The sequence below is a fragment of the Papio anubis genome, chromosome 1 (assembly GCF_008728515.1).
Source record: "Papio anubis isolate 15944 chromosome 1, Panubis1.0, whole genome shotgun sequence".
Taxonomy (NCBI): domain Eukaryota; kingdom Metazoa; phylum Chordata; class Mammalia; order Primates; family Cercopithecidae; genus Papio; species Papio anubis.
In genome coordinates this window covers 125,188,340-125,207,415 of record NC_044976.1, presented here as the reverse complement: position 1 = coordinate 125,207,415, position 19,076 = coordinate 125,188,340, and the positions used below count along the sequence as shown (strand labels likewise).

Sequence of the window (19,076 nt, the reverse complement as noted above, 5' to 3'; positions counted from 1 at the left end):
GGCGGAAACGCTGGTTCCCAGAAAAAAAAAGGGGGGTCCCTGGGTGGGATAGTCTTCGATTGGTTCTGCCCGGGTAGGGTGTGGGTGAGGTAGAAGAAGGGCTGTCCGGCACGGTGGAGGAGTTCTGAAGTCCTAAAGTTGGGGCAGGACCTGGAGCGTGGTCGGAGAAGGGACGCGAGACCCGCCGGGAAGCAGCAGCAGGAGTAAGACGAGTGGGTCAGGGCCTGCTTAGTACTGAGGGCCAGAGGGCCAGAACGAGGGTCGGGAGACAGGAGGAGTTTTCAGCCTCCTTTTTTCTCTTACCAAACCCAAATGATCCTGCTCCCCAGGTAGGCTGAGGATACAGCAGAGAAAATGCGTTTAGGCCCTTAAAGAGATAGGGGGCTGTGGGTTTGCTATTTTTAAGAAAGCAAACGGCTTTGGAGTCTTGGAACAGCATCCCCTCACTTGTCCCCTTCTCTACTTCCCTCAAGTCCCTAAAAGGCTAAGCTTCCTGCCCACCCACTGAGGGTCTACCTGAGGAGGTCTAGACTTGCCTGCAAAGAAGGTAGCCTTGAGGGTAAGAGTGGAAAGATGAATAGCCCCTATTCATCGGCCTTCCTCACCCCCTTCTCTTGACTCTAGCTGTTGGCTTCTGTGTGACTAGGGAGATCAGAGACCACTCACAGAGGCCTGACCAAGAGAGAAGCTAACACAAAGGAGACCAAGGATGAGAATCCTGAACTCTTAGCCCCTCTTTTTCCTTCAGTGGGTTTGTTGTCACTTTCAACCAAAATATTCCTAACGCAGACTTATCACACAGCAAGGCTCTGTCCTGTTCTGTCCCTGCTTACTTCAACCTCATCTGGGTCACTCCACCCGCAGCTCCACATTCCAACTATTGGCAAGGTCTTCAGGATGCTTGAACATTTTATCCGTGCCATCCCCCACACTTCAGGGACTTAAATGCATAGCTCTCTTTGGCTCTTTTATAACCCATGTTCCCCCTAATCACCTTCTACTTAACTTTGAGCATTTGGCAGGAATGTCAATTCCTCAAGGAAGCTGCGCTTGACCAAGGACTAGATCAGATACCTTGTTACATGTTTCCAGAGCATGTACAATGAATAAATGAATCCACCTGAGGCAGTGGCTGCCTCTCTAGATTATGAATCAACACAGTCCCTAAGGGCTCAACAGGTAAGGAAAAGGGCTAGTACTGGACTGACACTTTTTAATGTGTAGGGAAAATTCCTTTCTAAAAGCTCAGCTAGGGGCCAGGAGAGGTGACACAAGCCCATAATCTCAGCACTTTCTAAGGCTGAGGCAGAAGGATCACTTGAGCACAGGCATTTGAAACCAGCCTGGGCAACATAATGGGATCATGTGTGTACAAAAAGTTTAAAAATTAGTCGGGCATGATGGTGTGTGCCTATAGTCCCAGCTACTCGAGAAGCTGAGGTAGGAAGATCTCTTAAGCCAGGGAGGTCGGGGCTGCAGGTTGGGGTGTGATGGCGCCACTGCACTCCAGCCTCGGCAATGAAGCAAGACCCCATTTTAAAAACTAAACAAACAAATAAATAAAAGCTCAGCTAAAAACAATGTATTTACCATGTCCCCAGGTCGTGGAATTAAGGGAAGCAGCAGAAAAGTTCTAGAAGAGGACTGAAGGAGGAAGACTACAGACCCGATGATGCACATGGAAATGGGCATAAATCTGCACCACTTGCTCTGGGACACGCGCATGTGTAAACGCACAATAATCTCTTAAGAATTAAAGAAATCTTGGAACAAAGAAAAGGACTGAAGAAAAACCTTAAGGAAAAGGGAAGGAATGTGTGTGTAGTCTCTCTACTTAAGGAAAAGTTAGAGGGTGGGAAGAAGATCTTCCTTCAACAATTTAGATCAACATTTGTTAGGTATATGTGGTTTGCCAGGAAACCACATGTGTGTTGTGGACCATATGTGTTGAGGATGCAGTGATCAAAAAGACTTAGTCCCAGCTATTAAGGAGATCACAGTTTGGCAGCAAATTATTATAGAATGTGGTGGCTGTTCTAACAGACATATAAAGAAAGTGCTATGGAAGCACAGAGGAAGAAGAGGTTAATAGTGTCTAAGAACCTAGAAGGGATGAAGATGAAAATTGAGATTTGAAAGGTGAGAAAGTCATTAAGACAAGGATGACTTAAAGGTATTCCAAACTCCTAAGAGATACAGGGAGTTTTGGTGGATGCAGAATGATTGAGGAAGGCTGTGAAAGTCTTCTCTTACAAAAATCTCTTTCTGTAATGGTTGCTTGTTTATGGGATGAGAAACTGGGGGGTTATTTGCTTGCTTAAAGCCTCTGGCTTTTCCTGATGCAACTTCCAGGCCAGTCTACCTTCTCTTCTCAAATCCCCCAGCTTTTGCTTCAAGTTTACTTCCAGCCTGGCAAGGAGTGAGTCTTCTGAGCACAACCACTCCGTGTCTAAGCAGGGCTGAAACACCCTCCTTCCTCATCTCTCCCACACATACTCGTTCCATATCCACCAAGAAGAAAGGCAGCCAGGAAGAGTGGACAGGTCCAGAACCACAGAGGGTGATGAACAGACGTAGAAGTATCAATCCTGAGGCTAAATAGTAATTGGGCAAAGTTTTGGTGAGACACTCCCATTGTCTCTGATGATAAGGAATGTTTTCTCTTGAAAGGCTTAAAATTGGTGGAAAGCGGTGGCTCACGCCTGTAATCCCAGCACTTTGGGAGGCCGAGGCAGGTGGATGGACTGAGCTCAAGAGTTCAAGATCAGCATGAGCAACATGGTGAAACCCTGTTTCTACAAAAAAATTAAAACAATTAGCCAGGTGTGGTGGCATGTGCCTGTAGTCCCAGCCACTTGGGAGGCTGAGGAGGGAGGATATTGTGAGCCCTGGAGGTGGACGTGATTGCAGTGAGCCGAGATTGTGTCCCTGAATCCAGCCTGGGCAACAGAGCCAGACCCTGTCTCAAAAAAAAAAAGGCGGAAAAAAAAGGCTTAAAATCAATGTTATTGTCCTTTATTTAAGGTGTTTTAGACTGAGTGTGGTAGCTCACGCCTGTAATCTTGGCACTTAGGGGGCCGACGCGGATCACCTGAGATCAAAAATTCAAGACCAGCCTGGCCAACATTGTGAAACCTCTACTGAAAAATACAAAAATTCGCCTGGTGTGGTGGCACACGCCTGTAATCCCAGATACTCGGGAGGCTGAGGCAGGAAGAAATGCTTGAACCCGGGAGGCAAAGGTTGCAGTGAGCCAAGACTGCACCACTGCACTCCCAGCCTGGGCAACAGAATGAAACTCTGTCTCAAAAAAAAAAAAAAGATGTTTTAAATTTTAAAATTTTTATTACAAAAGTAATACATGTATTCATGAATACCAATTGGAAAACAAGTTAGCAAAACATAGTAAGTACAAAATGGATTCATACTCCTACCTCCCAGGAAAAAAATCAGTGTTAGCAATATTTCACACACACACACACCCCTCCAAATTTATCTATATGTACTTAGATATAACATTCATACAGCAAAGTATATACAAGTGTATAGCTAATTTTTCACAACATAAACACAGCCATATAGCCACCATTTAGATTTTTTTTTTTAAGGAACACACATAACTAATATCCAGAAGTCCCCATGATGACCCTTCCAGTAGTTATTCTCTCTTCTTCAAAAGTAACACCTTGGGGCCGGCGCAGTGGCTCACGCCTGTAATCTCAGCACTTTGCGAGGCCGAGGCCAGTGGATCACAAGGTCAGGAGATCGAGACCATCCTGGCAAACACAGTGAAACCCCGTCTCTACTAAAAATACAAAAAAATTAGCTGGGCGTGGTGGCGGGCGCCTGTAGTCCCAGCTACTCAGGAGGCTGAGGCAGGAGAACGGTGTTAACCCGGGAGGCAGAGCTTGCAGTGAGCCAAGATCGCACCACTGCACTCCAGCCTCGGCGACAGAGCAAGACTCCATCTCAAAAAAAAAAAAAAAAAACAAAAAAAAAACTAACATTTTGGGAGGAGGGAGGAATGGGGAGTGGTGACTACTTACCTGGAACTAGACAGTGGTAATGGTTATACAATTTGTGAATGCACTGAATGCCACTGAGCTGTACACTTTAAAATACTTAAAGTAGCAGATTTTATGTGTATTTTACCACAATTTTAAAAAAATGACTGAAGGTAAAATAAATAACTACTGTCCTGTCTTCTAATAGCAGAGATCAACGTTGCCTGCGGAACTTTTTATAAATGGAATCATAATCTTTTGTGTATTTTTTTTTTTGGCGTTTTGCTCTTGTTGCCCAGGCTGGAGTGCAATGGCGTGATCTGGGCTCACTGCAACCTCTACCTCCTGGGTTCAAGCAATTCTCCTGCCTCAGCCTCCTGAGTAGCTGGGATTACAGGTATGCGCCACCACACCCGGCTAATTGTTTGTATTTTTAGTAGAGACAGAGTTTCACCATGTTGGTCAGGTTGGTCTCAAACTACTGACCTCAGATGATCCACCTGCCTCGGCCTTCCAAAGTGCTGGGATTACAGATGTGAGCTACCGTGCCCGGTCTGTGTCTGTTTTTTTTAAAAAAACATGCCAGTGAGAATCGTGAACACTGCTGAATATAGTTGTAGTTCATTCACCTTCATTGCTGTGGACTATCCCATTGTATGAATATACTATCATTTATCAATTTCACCACTGATGGATATTTTGGTTGTTTCCTATTTGGGCTATTGAAAAATAATACTGCTGTGAACACTCTTTTTCATACTTTTGATATACAAATATAGTCATGTACCATGTAATGACTTCTCAGTCAACAACAGATTGCAATATACAAAGGTGGCCCCCATAAAATTATAACACTGTATTTTTGCTGTACCTTTCCTGTGTTTAGATAGATACAAGAATACATATTATTGTGTTTCAACTGCCTACAGTAATTGCAGAAATTCTAGTAGGCACGGGGGATGCAGTGACTGTATTCAGTAGAGTATAACATGCAATACAGGTTTGTAGCCTAGGAGTCGTTAGACCCTATAGGCTAGGTGTGTAGTAGGCTACACCATCTAGGTTTGTGTAAGTGCACTCTATGACACTTACACAACAAAAAGCCACCGAGACACATTTCTCAGAATGTATCCCATCATTAACTGACACATGACTATATATGCATTTCTGATGGGTACATAACTAAATCACATATTTTTGTTAATGGAGCACACTGTAATATAGCTTTGTAACCACCTTTCTTTTTAAAATTTTTTAAATCTTCAGCTCACTTCAGTCTAATCTCTTTTCATTTACTATTTCTCAAACAACTCTTCATACCAATAAGTATTTTTGATAACTATTTTTCACAGGTACATAGCGTTCCCTTTTAGGCAAATCTGTGCACATGCCTTTTCTTTCCAAGTGTAATTGCTGGGTTAAAGTTTTAACGTGTTTTTAATATTAATTGCTAAACTGACTTTCAGAAGCATTGATACTACCAGGCTATCAGGGTTACCCTGGGATCTCAGGCGATAGCACCAATGATCAACACCTCTACAACTCTTGCCTATGCTGAGCTCCCTCCTTGTCCCTTTCCCTCTTTTTTTTTTTTTTTTTTTTGAGTCAGAGTCTCACTGTCACCCAGGCTGGAGTGCAGTGGCACCATCTTGGCTCCTTGGCTCGCTGCAACGTCCGCCTCCTGCGTTCAAGTGTTTTTCGAGCCTCAGACTCCCGAGTAGCTGAGACTACAGGTGCCCCGCCACCACACCCGGCTAATTGTTGTATTTTTAGTAGAGATGGGGTTTCACCATGTTGGCCAGGCTGGTCTCAAACTCCTGCCCTCATGTGATCTGCCCACCTCAGCTGCCTCCCAGTGTTGGGATTACAGGCGTGAGCCACCATACCAGCCCCCTTCTTAAGTCATTCTTTCTTTGTTTTAGACCTTTCTTCCCAACCTCCTTCTACTTTAGAACCTAGTTCTTTCAGAATGTTCTCCCATTCCACCTAAGAAACTCTTACTTTCGAATTCTTTTTTGGGAGTTAATCCTATTAATAATATTGCCCTTCAAGGCCCTTCCCCTTCTTGATCCCTATTATTGTGTTCATCACACTGTATTACTGTCAGTGAGATCTGGCTTCACTTCATCCATCACTGCGTGCTCCTAAGGGCTGGAGCAAGAATACAACAAAAGTAATGAGTAGGAGCTGCCACGTTAGGAGCCTCTCTCCTCTGTACCACAAATCATGTTCCCACAGGAGCCATTGTCTTCTTTATCTCTGCATCCCCAGTGCCCTCTACAATTCCTGCAAAGACCAAGTGCTCAGGACATTATTTGTTGAGTCAATGACAGAATTCTATGCTCAGGGAGCAAGTCAAAAGAGGTTGCTCACTCTACTCCAAATATGGGCACCTGTAATGAATGATTTTTTGGAGGAAAAAAAAAAAAATCCCTACAATCCATTTTCCACAGAACAGCCAGAGTGATCTTTTAAATTTGTTTTTGTTTTTAAGACGGAGTCTTCCTCTGTCGCCCAGGCTGGGGTGCAGTGGCACGATCTCGGCTCACTGCAAGCTCCGCCTCCCAGGTTAACGCCATTCTCCTGCCTCAGCCTCTGGAGTAGCTGGACTACAGGTGCCCGCCACCACGCCCGGCTAATTTTTTGTATTTTGTTTAAAAGAGACGGAATTTCATCGTGTCAGCCAGAAAGGTCTCGATCTCCTGACCTCGTTATCCACCCACCTTGGCCTCCCAAAGCGCTGGGATTACAAGCGTGAGCCACCACAAGAGGCCATCTTTTAAATTTTTAAATCAGCTCATGCCACTTCCTGCTTAAAATCCTCCAGGGGTTTCCTATTGTGCTTTGAATAAAACCCAAACAATGTACTGTGGTCTCCATAATCTAGCCCCTGCTTTCTTCACTGGACTTATCTCCTACCCTTCTCTCCGTTCACTAGACACAAGCCATGCTGAGCCCCGATTTTTAAAAAAATGTTTGAGTTCTTACCACTGGCACTATTTTATGCATTTTACATGTGTTCTTACATAATCCTCCTAACAAGTCGGTACTATTACGATCTCCATTTTACAGGTGTGAAAACTGAGGCACAAACAAGCTAAGTAATTTCCCCACAGTCACATCATTAGTAGTTGGCAGAGCTGGGGTTCAAAGCACTAAAAAAGGCAGAGTGGGGTACAAGGGCATGGACTTTGGAAACAGGCCTAGAAACTCTTGTTTACAGGCTGTATCTCCTTGCAGAGTCACTCCTTTCCCCCAGTTGTAAATAGGGGTAAAAATACTTACCTTGCAATGTTGTTGGGAGATTTAAAAATATTTGTACCTGGGCACAGTGGCTCACCTCTGTAATGCCAGCACTTTGGGAGGCTGAGATGGGCAGATCACTTGAGCCCAGGAGTTTGAGACCAGCCTCGACAACATACCAAGACCCCTTTCTACAAAAAAAATTAAAAAATTAGCCAGCTGTGGTAGCACGCACCTGTAACCCCAGCTACTTGGGAGGCTGAGGTGGGAGGATAGCTTGAGGCCTCCTTGAGGTCGAGCCTGCAGTGAGCTGAGATTGTGCCCCTGCACTCCAGCCTGGGCGAGGTAGCAAGACCCTGTCTTAAAATATATATATATATAAACACCTTCGCTCAGGAAATAATAAACAGGAATTCCTACCACAGCCTTTTAAGCTTTCAGCTTGCACACACAGACACAAAGTCAACATGTAACGAACTGTTCAGGCTACCCAAACCAGACAAATGGCCCCAGGAAGACCAGGAGCAGACCGTAACCGTAATCATCTTCAAATATCCATACGCCAACTTGACCAAAGGAGGCCTCTGCAGAGGCAACTGAATAGTCTTTCAGGAAAGGCTAGCTTATTTTAGTCCAAGTGGGAGAGAAAGCGGGCAATCCGGCTGGTGTAAGGGCTGAGTTGGCCCAGCAGAAATGACCAGGCCTTACCACAGGCTAACAACACCTGCCCTTGGCAAACGAACGCCAGCTCGGGATTTCTGTAGCTTCAGCCAGCTTTGTCCTTTGTGATGGTGCCACCTAGCGAGGGTCCGGAGGCACTACCTACTCCCGGCAACTGCCAGGACCACTGCGACAAGGTGTTAGCCATTTAGGCCTAGGAAGGGTAATGGGGTCCACCCGAGTCAGCACCCTTCCATGACTCCGTAGAGGAAGCCCATGCTGTCCTTCCCCCAACCTCGTCCAGACCCATGGGGTCTGAAAAGCGCGAAAGGCCAGATATTGACTAACACTTGTACATAACCGAGCAGTGATCTATTATCATTCCTCATTTTATGGTGTCCTCGCATCGAATCCCTCCCTGGGAATAGGAAAAACAGGCATCATCCTCATGAGAGCCATTGTACAGATGAGGAAACTGAGACTTGGCAGGAAAGTGGTTAACCCAAGGTCACAAAACGCCATCAGAGAAAGGGCTGGGACGAGAATCCCCGCCACTTGCATTCCGGTCCCCGGCTTCTACCCCGACCACACACCCCTCAGTATGAAGACGCCGCATGCCCACCCCCACGGGGACCAGAGGCTCCGGTATCCTGCGCCGAAGACCAGCATGGGGGCGCAGGATAAAGACTGCACGGCGAAGACCGCACTTCTTTCTTCTCTGTCCATGGAGCGCCGGGCACGCTCGTCACGGCTCGGGGGCGGGGGAAGCGGGGCCCGAGGCAGGAAACAGCGTCCTGCGCGGGTAGCCCCTGGGAGCACGCGGCGCCGGGTCACGTGAGAGGGGAGCGCAGGAGAAGGGGCGTCGCGCGCAAGCACGCACGACGTACGCAAACGCGCACAGAGGCGCTCACAGAGGCAAGCCCCAGACCCCGGGTCACATGTGGAGGGTGGCAGGCGAGAACAGGGGGGCGGGAAAGACGGAGAGATCACGTGGAGGAGGCCAGAGCAGGGAAGTCACGTGAGGGGACGGAGGCGGGGCCGCCCAGGAGGAGGAGGAGGAGGAGGGGCGCGCGGCTTCCGGCGGCTGGGGGGGGGGCCAGCGGGGGGGGGGGGGGGCCTGTCCCGGAGGTGGCGGCGGCGCCATCTTGGCGAAGGGGGGATCAGGAAGTGCGGACCGCGGCGGCGGCGGCGGCGGAGCCCGGAGCGGAGGCCGGAGGCTCCCGGCCCGCCGGCCCCGGAGCGGAGCGGAGCGGAGGATGCAGCAGCCGCAGCCGCAGGGGCAGCAGCAGCCGGGGCCGGGGCAGCAGCTGGGGGGCCAGGGGGCGGCGCCGGGGGCCGGGGGCGGCCCAGGGGGGGGGCCCGGGGCCGGGGCCCTGCCTGAGGCGAGAGCTGAAGCTGCTCGAGTCCATCTTCCACCGCGGCCACGAGCGCTTCCGCATTGCCAGCGCCTGCCTGGACGAGCTGAGCTGCGAGTTCCTGCTGGCTGGGGCCGGAGGGGCCGGGGCGGGGGCCGCGCCCGGACCGCATCTCCCCCCACGGGGGTCGGTGCCTGGGGATCCTGTCCGCATCCACTGCAACATCACGGTGAGGACCCCCTCTCGTGCTCCTCTGTGGGGGCCCCTTGTCAGGGACCCAGGATCACTCCATCCAGCTTTTTGCTCTTGAAGGACCTGGGAGGCCGAAGCCCCTCTTAGGGCTCAGCTCTTTCTCTCCAGGTTACATTTGTTTCTGCTGCTAGAGGTTATGCGGTGCACCCAGAATCTCTACCATTGACCCCGATAGTGAGGGACACCCCGACATATGGCGCTTAGACTACCCGTTTCCACGAACCCACCCACCATCCCAAGGTTCACGATTTTGGCTCTTTTTGGCTACTCCTCCACAACTTTATCTTGCTACCTAGGAATGCACCTTTCTTCCCCTTACTCTTATTTCAAGATATTAGGCCTCGGCACTGATCCTAGCTGCAAAGACCTGGCCTGAAACCCTCTGCACATTTCAGTGATGCCCCCTTCTCAGTAGTACCTCTGACTTAGGAGGTTGCCACCTGTGGGATCCCCGCCTAGGTATCCCTCAGGCAGCCCCTCTTTGCTCTCTCAACTTCACCAAGTGATAGTTTGCAATTCGTTGACTCCTCTTCCTTCTCTCCTTTTAATTCTCTCTTTCTGGTGTAACCTCTAACTCTCCTCTTTTTGCCTCAGCTGGTAGCAGTTCTGCCACTCCCCTCCCTGTTCCCTGTGGATATGTCCATTTGCCCTGGGTTGTTGCTTTTCCTGGTAATGATAGTGATGTGATGTGCCAGCGCTACCCCCATTTATTCTAGGCAGTAACAGTTCCATTTCTCCCCTGTGAGCGTCATTCCATCCTAGGCATACACCTTACATGTCCCCTGCCTGATCTACCCTCAGACATCCCTTGAATAGAGAATTGGCTTCTGCTAATTTGGGAATGTCTGGTACTGCATGGTATAGCACTTACATTGGTTGGTGTTACCTGCTGTGATGGTATTCTTTCTACCGGAGCAGTAGCTGAAATGCTAGCAGACAGTACTTTATCCAAGCAGACAGACCTAATCGGAGTAGCCTGGGGAAAGGCAGAGTTGTGAATTCTCTGCTACTTGGGGGACTGAATTCAACTTACATGGTGTTTTCTGTCCGTTTTCTCAATCAGACCAGGTTAAGGTTTGGTGAGGTAAAGCCTCAGTTTGGATTGATTGGTGACCCACCAAAACTCGTATGTCCCATTTCTCTTTCATTTCCTTTCTCTTTTCCTGCTAGAAACTTAAAATTGAAGGACTAGGAGTGGCTTAGTCAAGTGAAGACTTGGGCATCTTTGATAATTATTTTTCCTTCAGCATTGAGGATTAGAGTCATGACAATGCTAAGATACCCAGTGGAGGTGGATAAGGTTTCCCTGGCTTGTGTGGGAACCTCAAGAGTTAATTTTGTTCCTGAATTAAGCTTCTAATTCCTTAAGGGTAGGTTTGCCCCCATCCAGCTGCTCTTTCTGTTGCCAGAGGCCATTTACTGCTTTTGTCCCTGGCAGGAAGTTAAATTTAGGGGGTCCTCAGCCAGACTCCCCATGGCTATAAAGGATACTTGGCCTAAACTAGTCCCCTTGGTTTGGGCAGAGGGGGAGTCTGGTCAGGCTGCATTTGGCACCGTGGCTCAGGAATGCTGGGAATGTCAGAAGCGTAGGCTTTCTCCCAGCCTGCCATGTGGAGCCCTACAGCCCACGCCTGGACTGAGAAGGTGGCAGGTTCCCAAGGGAGAGGTGGGGAGAATTGGTCTTTGAGGGGCTCTTCTGGGAGCGGTGTGGGTAGATTCTTGCCAGTACCCTTTTACTCTTGGGTTCTGGAGATACAGTCTAGTTTTTTTACTTTCCTACAGAACTCTGCTTTTTTCACTTCAGTGTCATTGTGATGAGGTGATCCCTTCCTCAGCCCATTCTGGAGTTTCAAAAGCAAGCTTGGAGGACTCTGTTCTGGGTCCAGGGAGAACCTGAAGTCTAGAACTTGTATAGGCAGTGCAGGAGATGAGGACTACCCCTTTGCTGTTAGCCAAGTTTGGCTGTGCTAGGTTTCCTGGTTTGTACTCTCGAGGAAAGAATGAAAAGGTTCCAGTCTGCTGCTTGGAAAGGGTCATCCCAGGGACTGTTTTTCGTCCAGTTTAGAATTTGTTGTGAAGCTGCTTGGTTAGGTGCTGACCTGAGTTGGGCTTTTATGTGTGTGTAGGGGGTGGGGGTGGGAAGAAAAGGGGCTAGAAGTCTTGGGGGGAAGAGGACAGGCAAAATTTGGCTTTTCCCAGAGTCACCCATTTTGATTGCTCTTGTTGCTCTTTTCCCTTCAGGAGTCATATCCTGCTGTGCCCCCCATCTGGTCGGTGGAGTCTGATGACCCTAACTTGGCTGCTGTCTTGGAGAGGCTGGTGGACATAAAGAAAGGGAATACTCTGGTGAGGGGGCCACAGGGTAGGGGTGCATTTTGTTCCTATGAGGCCCATGCCACAAAAGCATCCTGTGAAAGGGATCCTGAAAAGTGGACAGTACACAGCTCAACATTTAGGGTACGATCTCTCAGGGGAGTTGCTTACCGAATCCAGAGGGAGACCCTGCACCGGTCCCGGGATTGGTCCATCAGGAGACTCATTCCCACCGCCACATGGCCCATAAGGCTTAGAGAACTAGGTATTGGTGTGGGGCCTGAACTAAGAGCTCATCCATGTACTTGTCCAGATTGGAGTGGGGAAGGAGTATTTGATATCTCTGTGCTCCCCTACCTGTAGCTATTGCAGCATCTGAAGAGGATCATCTCCGACCTGTGTAAACTCTATAACCTCCCTCAGCATCCAGATGTGGAGATGCTGGATCAACCCTTGCCAGCAGAGCAGGTGAGCAGCTGAGGAGCCTCGGGCCCTGTTGTGCAGAGTTGCCCCACAGAGTACTCAGTAAATAAATGAGACAAATCTGCAGTAGTTTTTCTCCATCCCCACCAGCTCCCAAAAACGTACATGTCTTATGACTCTCACCCTTGTTCTTCTCCAGATGGGAATCTTCTCTGGCTAAATAGGGCACTGGTAGCTTCATCTCTCATATCAAAACTCACTCTCATGGGCAGCATCCCAAATGTTGAAAGGGAGCAGGGGAATTTTTACCATTATCTTAGCAATAACAGTTGGTGGCCACTGGGGACCCAGGCCCCTTAGTGAGAACCAAGAATGCAGTATCAGTCTAAAGAAGATCAAGTAAAGGAGGGGTTCTTAGGAAAATTAAACTGGGATTTATGAGGTGGGTGACAGAGGCAGCCATTTTGCTTTTCTTTTATTCTTTGGCAGTGATAGGCGAAAAATAATGGGCTGGTAGCAAAGCCATTCCCTGGGCTGTTGCTTCCACTCAGATCTGGCTGGTGGAGAGACTGGCAACATGACAGGCAGGCACACAGCTTCCAGACCTGGGGACTCAGGGGAGTAGGTTGGAGGCTGCATTGTAGCAAGCCACTGGGGCTCTGATCTCCATCTTTCCCCTCCCCGCTGCAGTGCACACAGGAAGACGTGTCTTCAGAAGATGAAGATGAGGAGATGCCTGAGGTAGGCTTGCCCCCTGAGGTGGCATTGGCTGGAAGCTCTTTCAGTCAGCAGCATTGATCACCCATATCCAGAACTCCAGTCTAGAACTGGAGAGAGAAAAATACCAAAGGAATTGATCACCCATATCCAGAACTCCAGTCTAGAACTGGAGGGAGAAAAATGTGAAAGAAATACAGATTTACTGACCCGGAGGAATAGCCAGTGTAGTAGAGGAGACAGGGCACCCATATCCAACCACTGAAGACAGGTGCAACGTGGTTCAAACCAAATACTGGGTAAGTTAATTTCAAATGACTTTGGAGTCCAACAAACCTGTGTTTGTATCCTAGCTATCCTAATTGAGGAATTTTATGTAATCTCACTAAGCTACAGTTTTCTTTTTTTTTTTTTTTTTTTGAGACAGTCTCGCTTTGTCGCCCAGGCTGCAGTGCAGTGTCGTGATCTGCACTCACTACAATCTCCACCTCCCGGGTTCACGCCATTCTCCTGCCTCAGCCTCCCTAGTAGCTGGGACTATAGGTGCCCACCACCACGCCCGGCTAATTTTTTGTATTTTTAGTAGAGACAGGATTTCACCATGTTAGCCAGGATGGTCTTGATCTCCTGACCTTGTGATCCGCCCACCTCGGCCTCCCAAAGTGCTGTGATTACAGGCGTGAGCCACCGCGCCCGGCCTAGTTGTCTTACCTATAAAGTAGGATTATAATACCTACTACATATGGTTGTTTTGAGATTAAATGAGGTGTTATATATAAAATACTTTAGACGATACATAAGTGCTAAACAATCTATCTGATATATTCTCTAAAAACATGCTTGTATAGAATATAAAATCATGGTTAGGAATTTGAGATTTAGAGCTACACAGAACTTGACTGAATCTTAGCTCTGCTAAGAGTTCTGTGACTTTGGGCATGATAATCAACCTCACTAGACTCAGCTTCCGCATCTGTAAAATGGATAATGATAGAATAATGAGTGGTGGTGGTAAGAATGGAATGAGCTAGTATGTGTGGCATAGGACAGAACCTGGCATGTAATAAACACTCAGTACACGTTACCTGCTGATGTAATTAGGTATGTCCTGCCAGAAATGGGGAGATCACTCTGATTACTTTTATTTCCTAACATTAGGTTAATATCCCAGGTTCTATAACCCTGTAAGGTTCTTGAGACTGGCAAAGGGCTGATGACATGAAATTTACTACTGCCAGACAGTGGACAGCCCTCTGGGCCACACCCCCAACATCTGGCTGAGGGGCTGAACCCTAGATAGGGTCTCCTCCTCCCCTATGCTCAGTGAGCTAGCTGCTTGCTCACTTAGAGCAGGATGAATAAGGGGCTAATTCTGTTACTGACCTCTACCATGTATCTCTTTGGACATCCTTTCTCATTTCCATCTGGCAGTGGGTGCCTCCGCATACCTGATTCATGCCCTCCATTTGTAGCGAGGAGAGGAGATTTAATGATCCAGGTTGCTCTTTTAGGCTTGGGGCCCTGAGAACTCCCGGGTGCAATAGTCACCTGGTGAAACATGAGCTTTGAGTCACAGGGTCAGGCCCAAGTCATTTCTGCTAGGAATTAGGGAAGAGTTTCTGCTGCCAAGGGAGTTTTAGGAACAGTTGGAGCAGGGTCAGTCCAGGGAACAAGAGGGCTAAGTCCCTGCCTCAGTCTCAGCTGCAGCTCTGCTCGCTTCCTAAGTCCTTGCTGTAGCTTGAGAGCTGAAGAAGACATTTGCCTTAATCCTTTAGACTGTGGGGGGAATGGGGCTGGAAATTGTTCTAAAAATGGGAAGCGTGTTGCGTTAATAAGACTTGCTGGATGGACTGCTGCATCTTAACTTTTGGCTCTTTGCCAAATGGGACTGGGAAGGTGGTGGTCATTCTCTAACCTGTGTTGGTTTTTTCCTTTTCTTTTCACTCCCACCCCACACCTCCCCCAGGACACAGAAGACTTAGATCACTATGAAATGAAAGAGGAAGAGCCAGCTGAGGGCAAGAAATCTGAAGATGATGGCATTGGAAAAGAAAACTTGGCCATCCTAGAGAAAATTAAAAAGAACCAGAGGCAAGATTACTTAAATGTACGTGCCTTCTAGAGAGAGGCTGGTGAAGGGGTTGGTGGGAAATGGCTGGGAAGTAGTAGGCCATCGTATCTCAGTATGGAGAGCAGACTCCTTTTTTGGGGTGTACCTAATCCTTCCTTAAATCCTGGGCAAGCTGCCAGACTGCCCCTAAGGTCTAACGTGTGTTTACAAACCACATGACCAAGGAATGTTCATGTCATCCGTCCCTCACAGGGTGCAGTGTCTGGCTCGGTGCAGGCCACTGACCGGCTGATGAAGGAGCTCAGGGATATATACCGATCACAGAGTTTCAAAGGCGGTGAGTTTGCCCCAGAGAGGGGCCTGCACAGGAGTCACCCATAAAGAAGGGTATGGTGGCAAGGGGCCCAAGAGGTTCTGGGGTCCAGGACTGCTTATGAACTTTTCAGGCCAAGAATGGAGCTCCTCAAGCCAGTGGCTTGGTTGCATGTCCATCTGTGGTGAACCTACAGCTGTTGATCTTTTTCTCTCAGTCTGGGAAAGGGGTCTGCATTAGAATCCACTCTCACCACCTGGACCATCCTACTAACACCTATCTTTTCCCTCCTTCCAGGAAACTATGCAGTCGAACTCGTGAATGACAGTCTGTATGATTGGAATGTCAAACTCCTCAAGTGAGTGGGGACTCTGGGATTGGAGAGGAAGTTGAGGGGGAGTATGAGTGGGGCTACTGTGGTGGGATCTCCAGGGCAGCCCCATCCAGCATTTTCGTTCAGGGTCCTGGAGTGGGTGTGGGCAGTGGTTTGGTGGTCTGCTGCCAGCCAGGGCAGGGGAGCCCTTATGAAGCTCCTGAGCTGGAACCAGGCATCTGAGCCTAGGGTTGTTGCTTCTTAGAGTTGACCAGGACAGCGCTTTGCACAACGATCTCCAGATCCTCAAAGAGAAAGAAGGAGCCGACTTCATCCTACTTAACTTTTCCTTTAAAGTAAGGCTTTTCCTTTCCATTGTCTCCCTCTGGCCTAGGCTGCCCTGCCTGCCTGACAGTCCTGTGGAGGATGTTGGCCTCCCTCCCCTGATTGTCATCTCTCTGTCTCTCTCAGGATAACTTTCCCTTTGACCCACCATTTGTCAGGGTTGTGTCTCCAGTCCTCTCTGGAGGGTGAGTGGCTGGCATGCGGAAGAGGGCATCTCCTCTGGCAGAGGGCGGGGAAGAGACTTGGAGCTTTTGTCAGGCACAGCTGACTAACCTTTCTCATGCAGGTATGTTCTGGGCGGAGGGGCCATCTGCATGGAACTTCTCACCAAACAGGTGAGCCTGCCTCTCCTTGGCCAGGCCAGCCTGGCTGGGGATCGGCTGAGCTTTACAGCATAAATCCCTGCAGGCTGGGTGATAGGCATGATGTGGCCCTTTCATTCTGCTGGGCTGGGTCTGCACCCACTGACCCAGAAAGACAGGTGGTGGCAGTGCTGGGGGCAAAGGGCAAGGGCCCTCCTATAGACATAGCTGACTGCCCAGAGGACAAGCATGAGGCTTCTCTGGAAGCTCCATCCGGACCTGCTTGCCTTGTCCCTCCCTTCACCCAGGGCTGGAGCAGTGCCTACTCCATAGAGTCAGTGATCATGCAGATCAGTGCCACACTGGTGAAGGGGAAAGCACGAGTGCAGTTTGGAGCCAACAAAGTAAGGATCTTGGCCCTGGGGCCGGTGGGGCTGGGTGGAGCCAAGTACACTTGGGGCCACTAGCAGGCCAAGGCTGCCTTCTTTAGAGGAATGAGCATAAGGCCCCTGGACTGGTGGCATTGGATGAGAGGGCCTAGGGTCCCCACATTGGAACAACTGTGCCTTGGCCCCTAGGGACACCCCTAGGACTTTTGGGAGGGTGCCGGTCTGGAAAAGGAAGACTATGGGATTATGCCCCCAACGGACCTCCCAGGTGGAGGGTACTTAGTGTTTTACTAGACCACAGTGCTGGGAGCTGGGACTCCGGGGTCTCTGGGTGACAGCCTGCAGAAGGTGAGGGGCAGTAAGGCCACAGCTGGCCATGGCCTGATGTGGTGGCTTCCTCCTCCCAGTCTCAATACAGTCTGACAAGAGCACAGCAGTCCTACAAGTCCTTGGTGCAGATCCACGAAAAAAACGGTGAGGCTGGAGCCAGGACTCAGGAGATTCGGACACTTGCCACGCCCAGGTTTTCACTTCCAGCCACAGAGCAAGAACCCCTTCTGGGTTTCTGATATTTAACCACCGATTAGCACAGCACCTGCCCCAGTTCTCCCAGGAGGGACTGGCGGTGGCTAACGTTCACAACCTCTTCCAGAAACACACCAAAATGATCATATCACCGATAAACTTGGTGCTACCCACTTCTTAACCACCTTTTGAAACAGCTCATCTAACTCCCCCATCATCTCAGGTTGGGCACATCATTCTCCTTTCTTTCTCATCTCCAGGTATGCAGGCTCTCAGCTTCCCATACACCTCTCCCCACACAGCATAGCCCTCCCCAACATCCTCTTACCTCTGACACTGGAGACATCATCAGGGATTGGGGCAGGACAGGGAGGGTGGGCCTGAACCTCTACCTCACTGACCGTTCCATTTCTTTGCAGGCTGGTACACACCCCCAAAGGAAGACGGCTAACCCTGGAGTATCACCCTTCCTCCCTCCCCAGGCACCACTGGACCAATTACCTTTGAATGCTGTATTTGGATCTCACGCTGCCTCTGTGGTTCCCTCCCTCATTTTTCCTGGACGTGATAGCTCTGCCTATTGCAGGACAATGATGGCTATTCTAAACGCTAAGGAAAAAAAAACAAACACAGAACTGTTTCAAGTACTCAAGACTGACTTACAGACCAACCAACCACCTTGCTGGAACCCTTGCTAGCAGGCATTCTTATAAAAGAAACTTTCGAGCCTCCTTATATTGCTGGAAACTCAGCTGTGCTCCAGACTAGAGCCTCCTTACCTATGCTATGGATTTTTAATTTATTTTCTCTTATTTCATGTACACTGCTTTTTTTGGTTACAGTGTATGATGGATGTGTATGAAAAAAATGTATCTTTGGGAAAACAATTACAGTTTGTTAATTTGAAGATGCTGGTCTTGACTCATCTTTATTTTTATTCGCACATCCCACCCCATCCCCTGAACTACTTGGGAGGTGGGGTGGGGTACGAGTCCAGTGTTGCTTTGGTAGAGATGAGAGGCTGCGTTTTGCTGCTAAAGCAAGAGAAACATGGAGCTGAAGCACGCACTTGGTCTGCCCCTAGATTTCTCCTCAAGGCCTCTGGAGCAACCAGCACTTGCCCCCTTGGAATGCAGAGCCTGGCCTGCCAAACTGCGACGTGGTAGGCTGAAACGATGGTGGTAATTCTTAGGACTACTTTTCTAGTCACAGATGTTTTCAAATTTCTAGGAAAAAGAAAATGAGGCTCAAGAGGCTGCTTCGTAGAATTCCTTTTGAATGAATTGAGTGGGGATGGGGACACAGTCTCCAAGTGTGTATGTGGTCTTTTCTGATCTCAGCTGTGTGGCTGCAACTCTTCGCTGTTCACTGGTTCCTCTCCTGGAAAGTGGCTTCTAACCAGCACCGGATGGTGATCATTGGTAAGCTCTGCTCACCTTCCTCTCTTGCTTCATTTGGCTTTATCAAAAAGAACAGGTGTAGCTCTGAAGTTGTTTGGCTTGGGAAATTACGGATTCTTTCAAGCCACTCCCCCTAGGTGGGTCCTACTAGAAAGGGTTAGCATTTTAAGGGGGTTGTTCTATACACCTGTGTCCTTATCCCAGGCTCAGGAACATCCAGGAAGGGAAGGTGAGGTGGGGAGTCTGTACTGAGATGGAACTGTCAGTGCTGTGTTGTATGTACTTGCTGTTGTAAAAGTTTGGGCATGACTTTGCATCTAGCGGGTGCTGCCTGTATCACTTTGTCTATAAGCTTGCTCTGGGACTGAGACAGCCTCTTAGGACCTACGATGCCAGCAGCTCTCATAAAGATGGAAATTACAGAGGCCAAGGATGGCCAAGTGAAGACCCA

General features: G+C 48.9%; 2 protein-coding genes and 2 long non-coding RNA genes across 5 annotated transcripts in view; 2 read left to right on the top strand and 2 right to left on the bottom strand.

The window, feature by feature from the left end:
* Window positions 1–45: 45 nt before the first annotated feature.
* On the top strand, window positions 46–2,977 carry LOC108581600. The gene is made up of 2 exons (XR_001894017.3): window positions 46–203; window positions 1,602–2,977. It is a non-coding gene; the product is annotated as an uncharacterized LOC108581600 (long non-coding RNA).
* A 6,102-nt stretch (window positions 2,978–9,079) lies between these two features.
* On the top strand, window positions 9,080–18,132 carry UBE2Q1 (ubiquitin conjugating enzyme E2 Q1). Its single transcript, XM_003892723.3, is given in 14 exon segments — window positions 9,080–9,256; window positions 9,258–9,491; window positions 11,756–11,860; window positions 12,191–12,295; window positions 12,941–12,991; window positions 14,934–15,074; window positions 15,291–15,375; window positions 15,649–15,709; window positions 15,930–16,020; window positions 16,136–16,194; window positions 16,296–16,344; window positions 16,620–16,715; window positions 17,108–17,174; window positions 17,645–18,132. Coding segments are annotated over 14 exon segments (1,269 nt in total). The 5' UTR covers window positions 9,080–9,163; the 3' UTR covers window positions 17,677–18,132.
* LOC108581596 lies at window positions 12,708–14,947 on the bottom strand. 2 transcript variants are annotated; one of them, XR_001893976.2, is made up of 2 exons: window positions 14,351–14,947; window positions 12,708–13,136 (listed from the first exon to the last, which is right to left on the bottom strand). It is a non-coding gene; the product is annotated as an uncharacterized LOC108581596 (long non-coding RNA). The 2 variants fall into 2 exon arrangements; XR_004177492.1 differs by having other exon boundaries at window positions 12,708–13,077.
* Window positions 17,779–19,076, bottom strand: part of TDRD10 (tudor domain containing 10) — a 55,867-nt gene continuing 54,569 nt past the window's right edge. Inside the window, exon 13 of the mRNA XM_021924291.1 lies at window positions 17,779–18,451. Coding sequence (XP_021779983.1) covers window positions 18,428–18,451 — 24 coding nt within the window. The 3' untranslated portion in view covers window positions 17,779–18,427. The remainder of the gene's footprint in view (window positions 18,452–19,076) is intronic.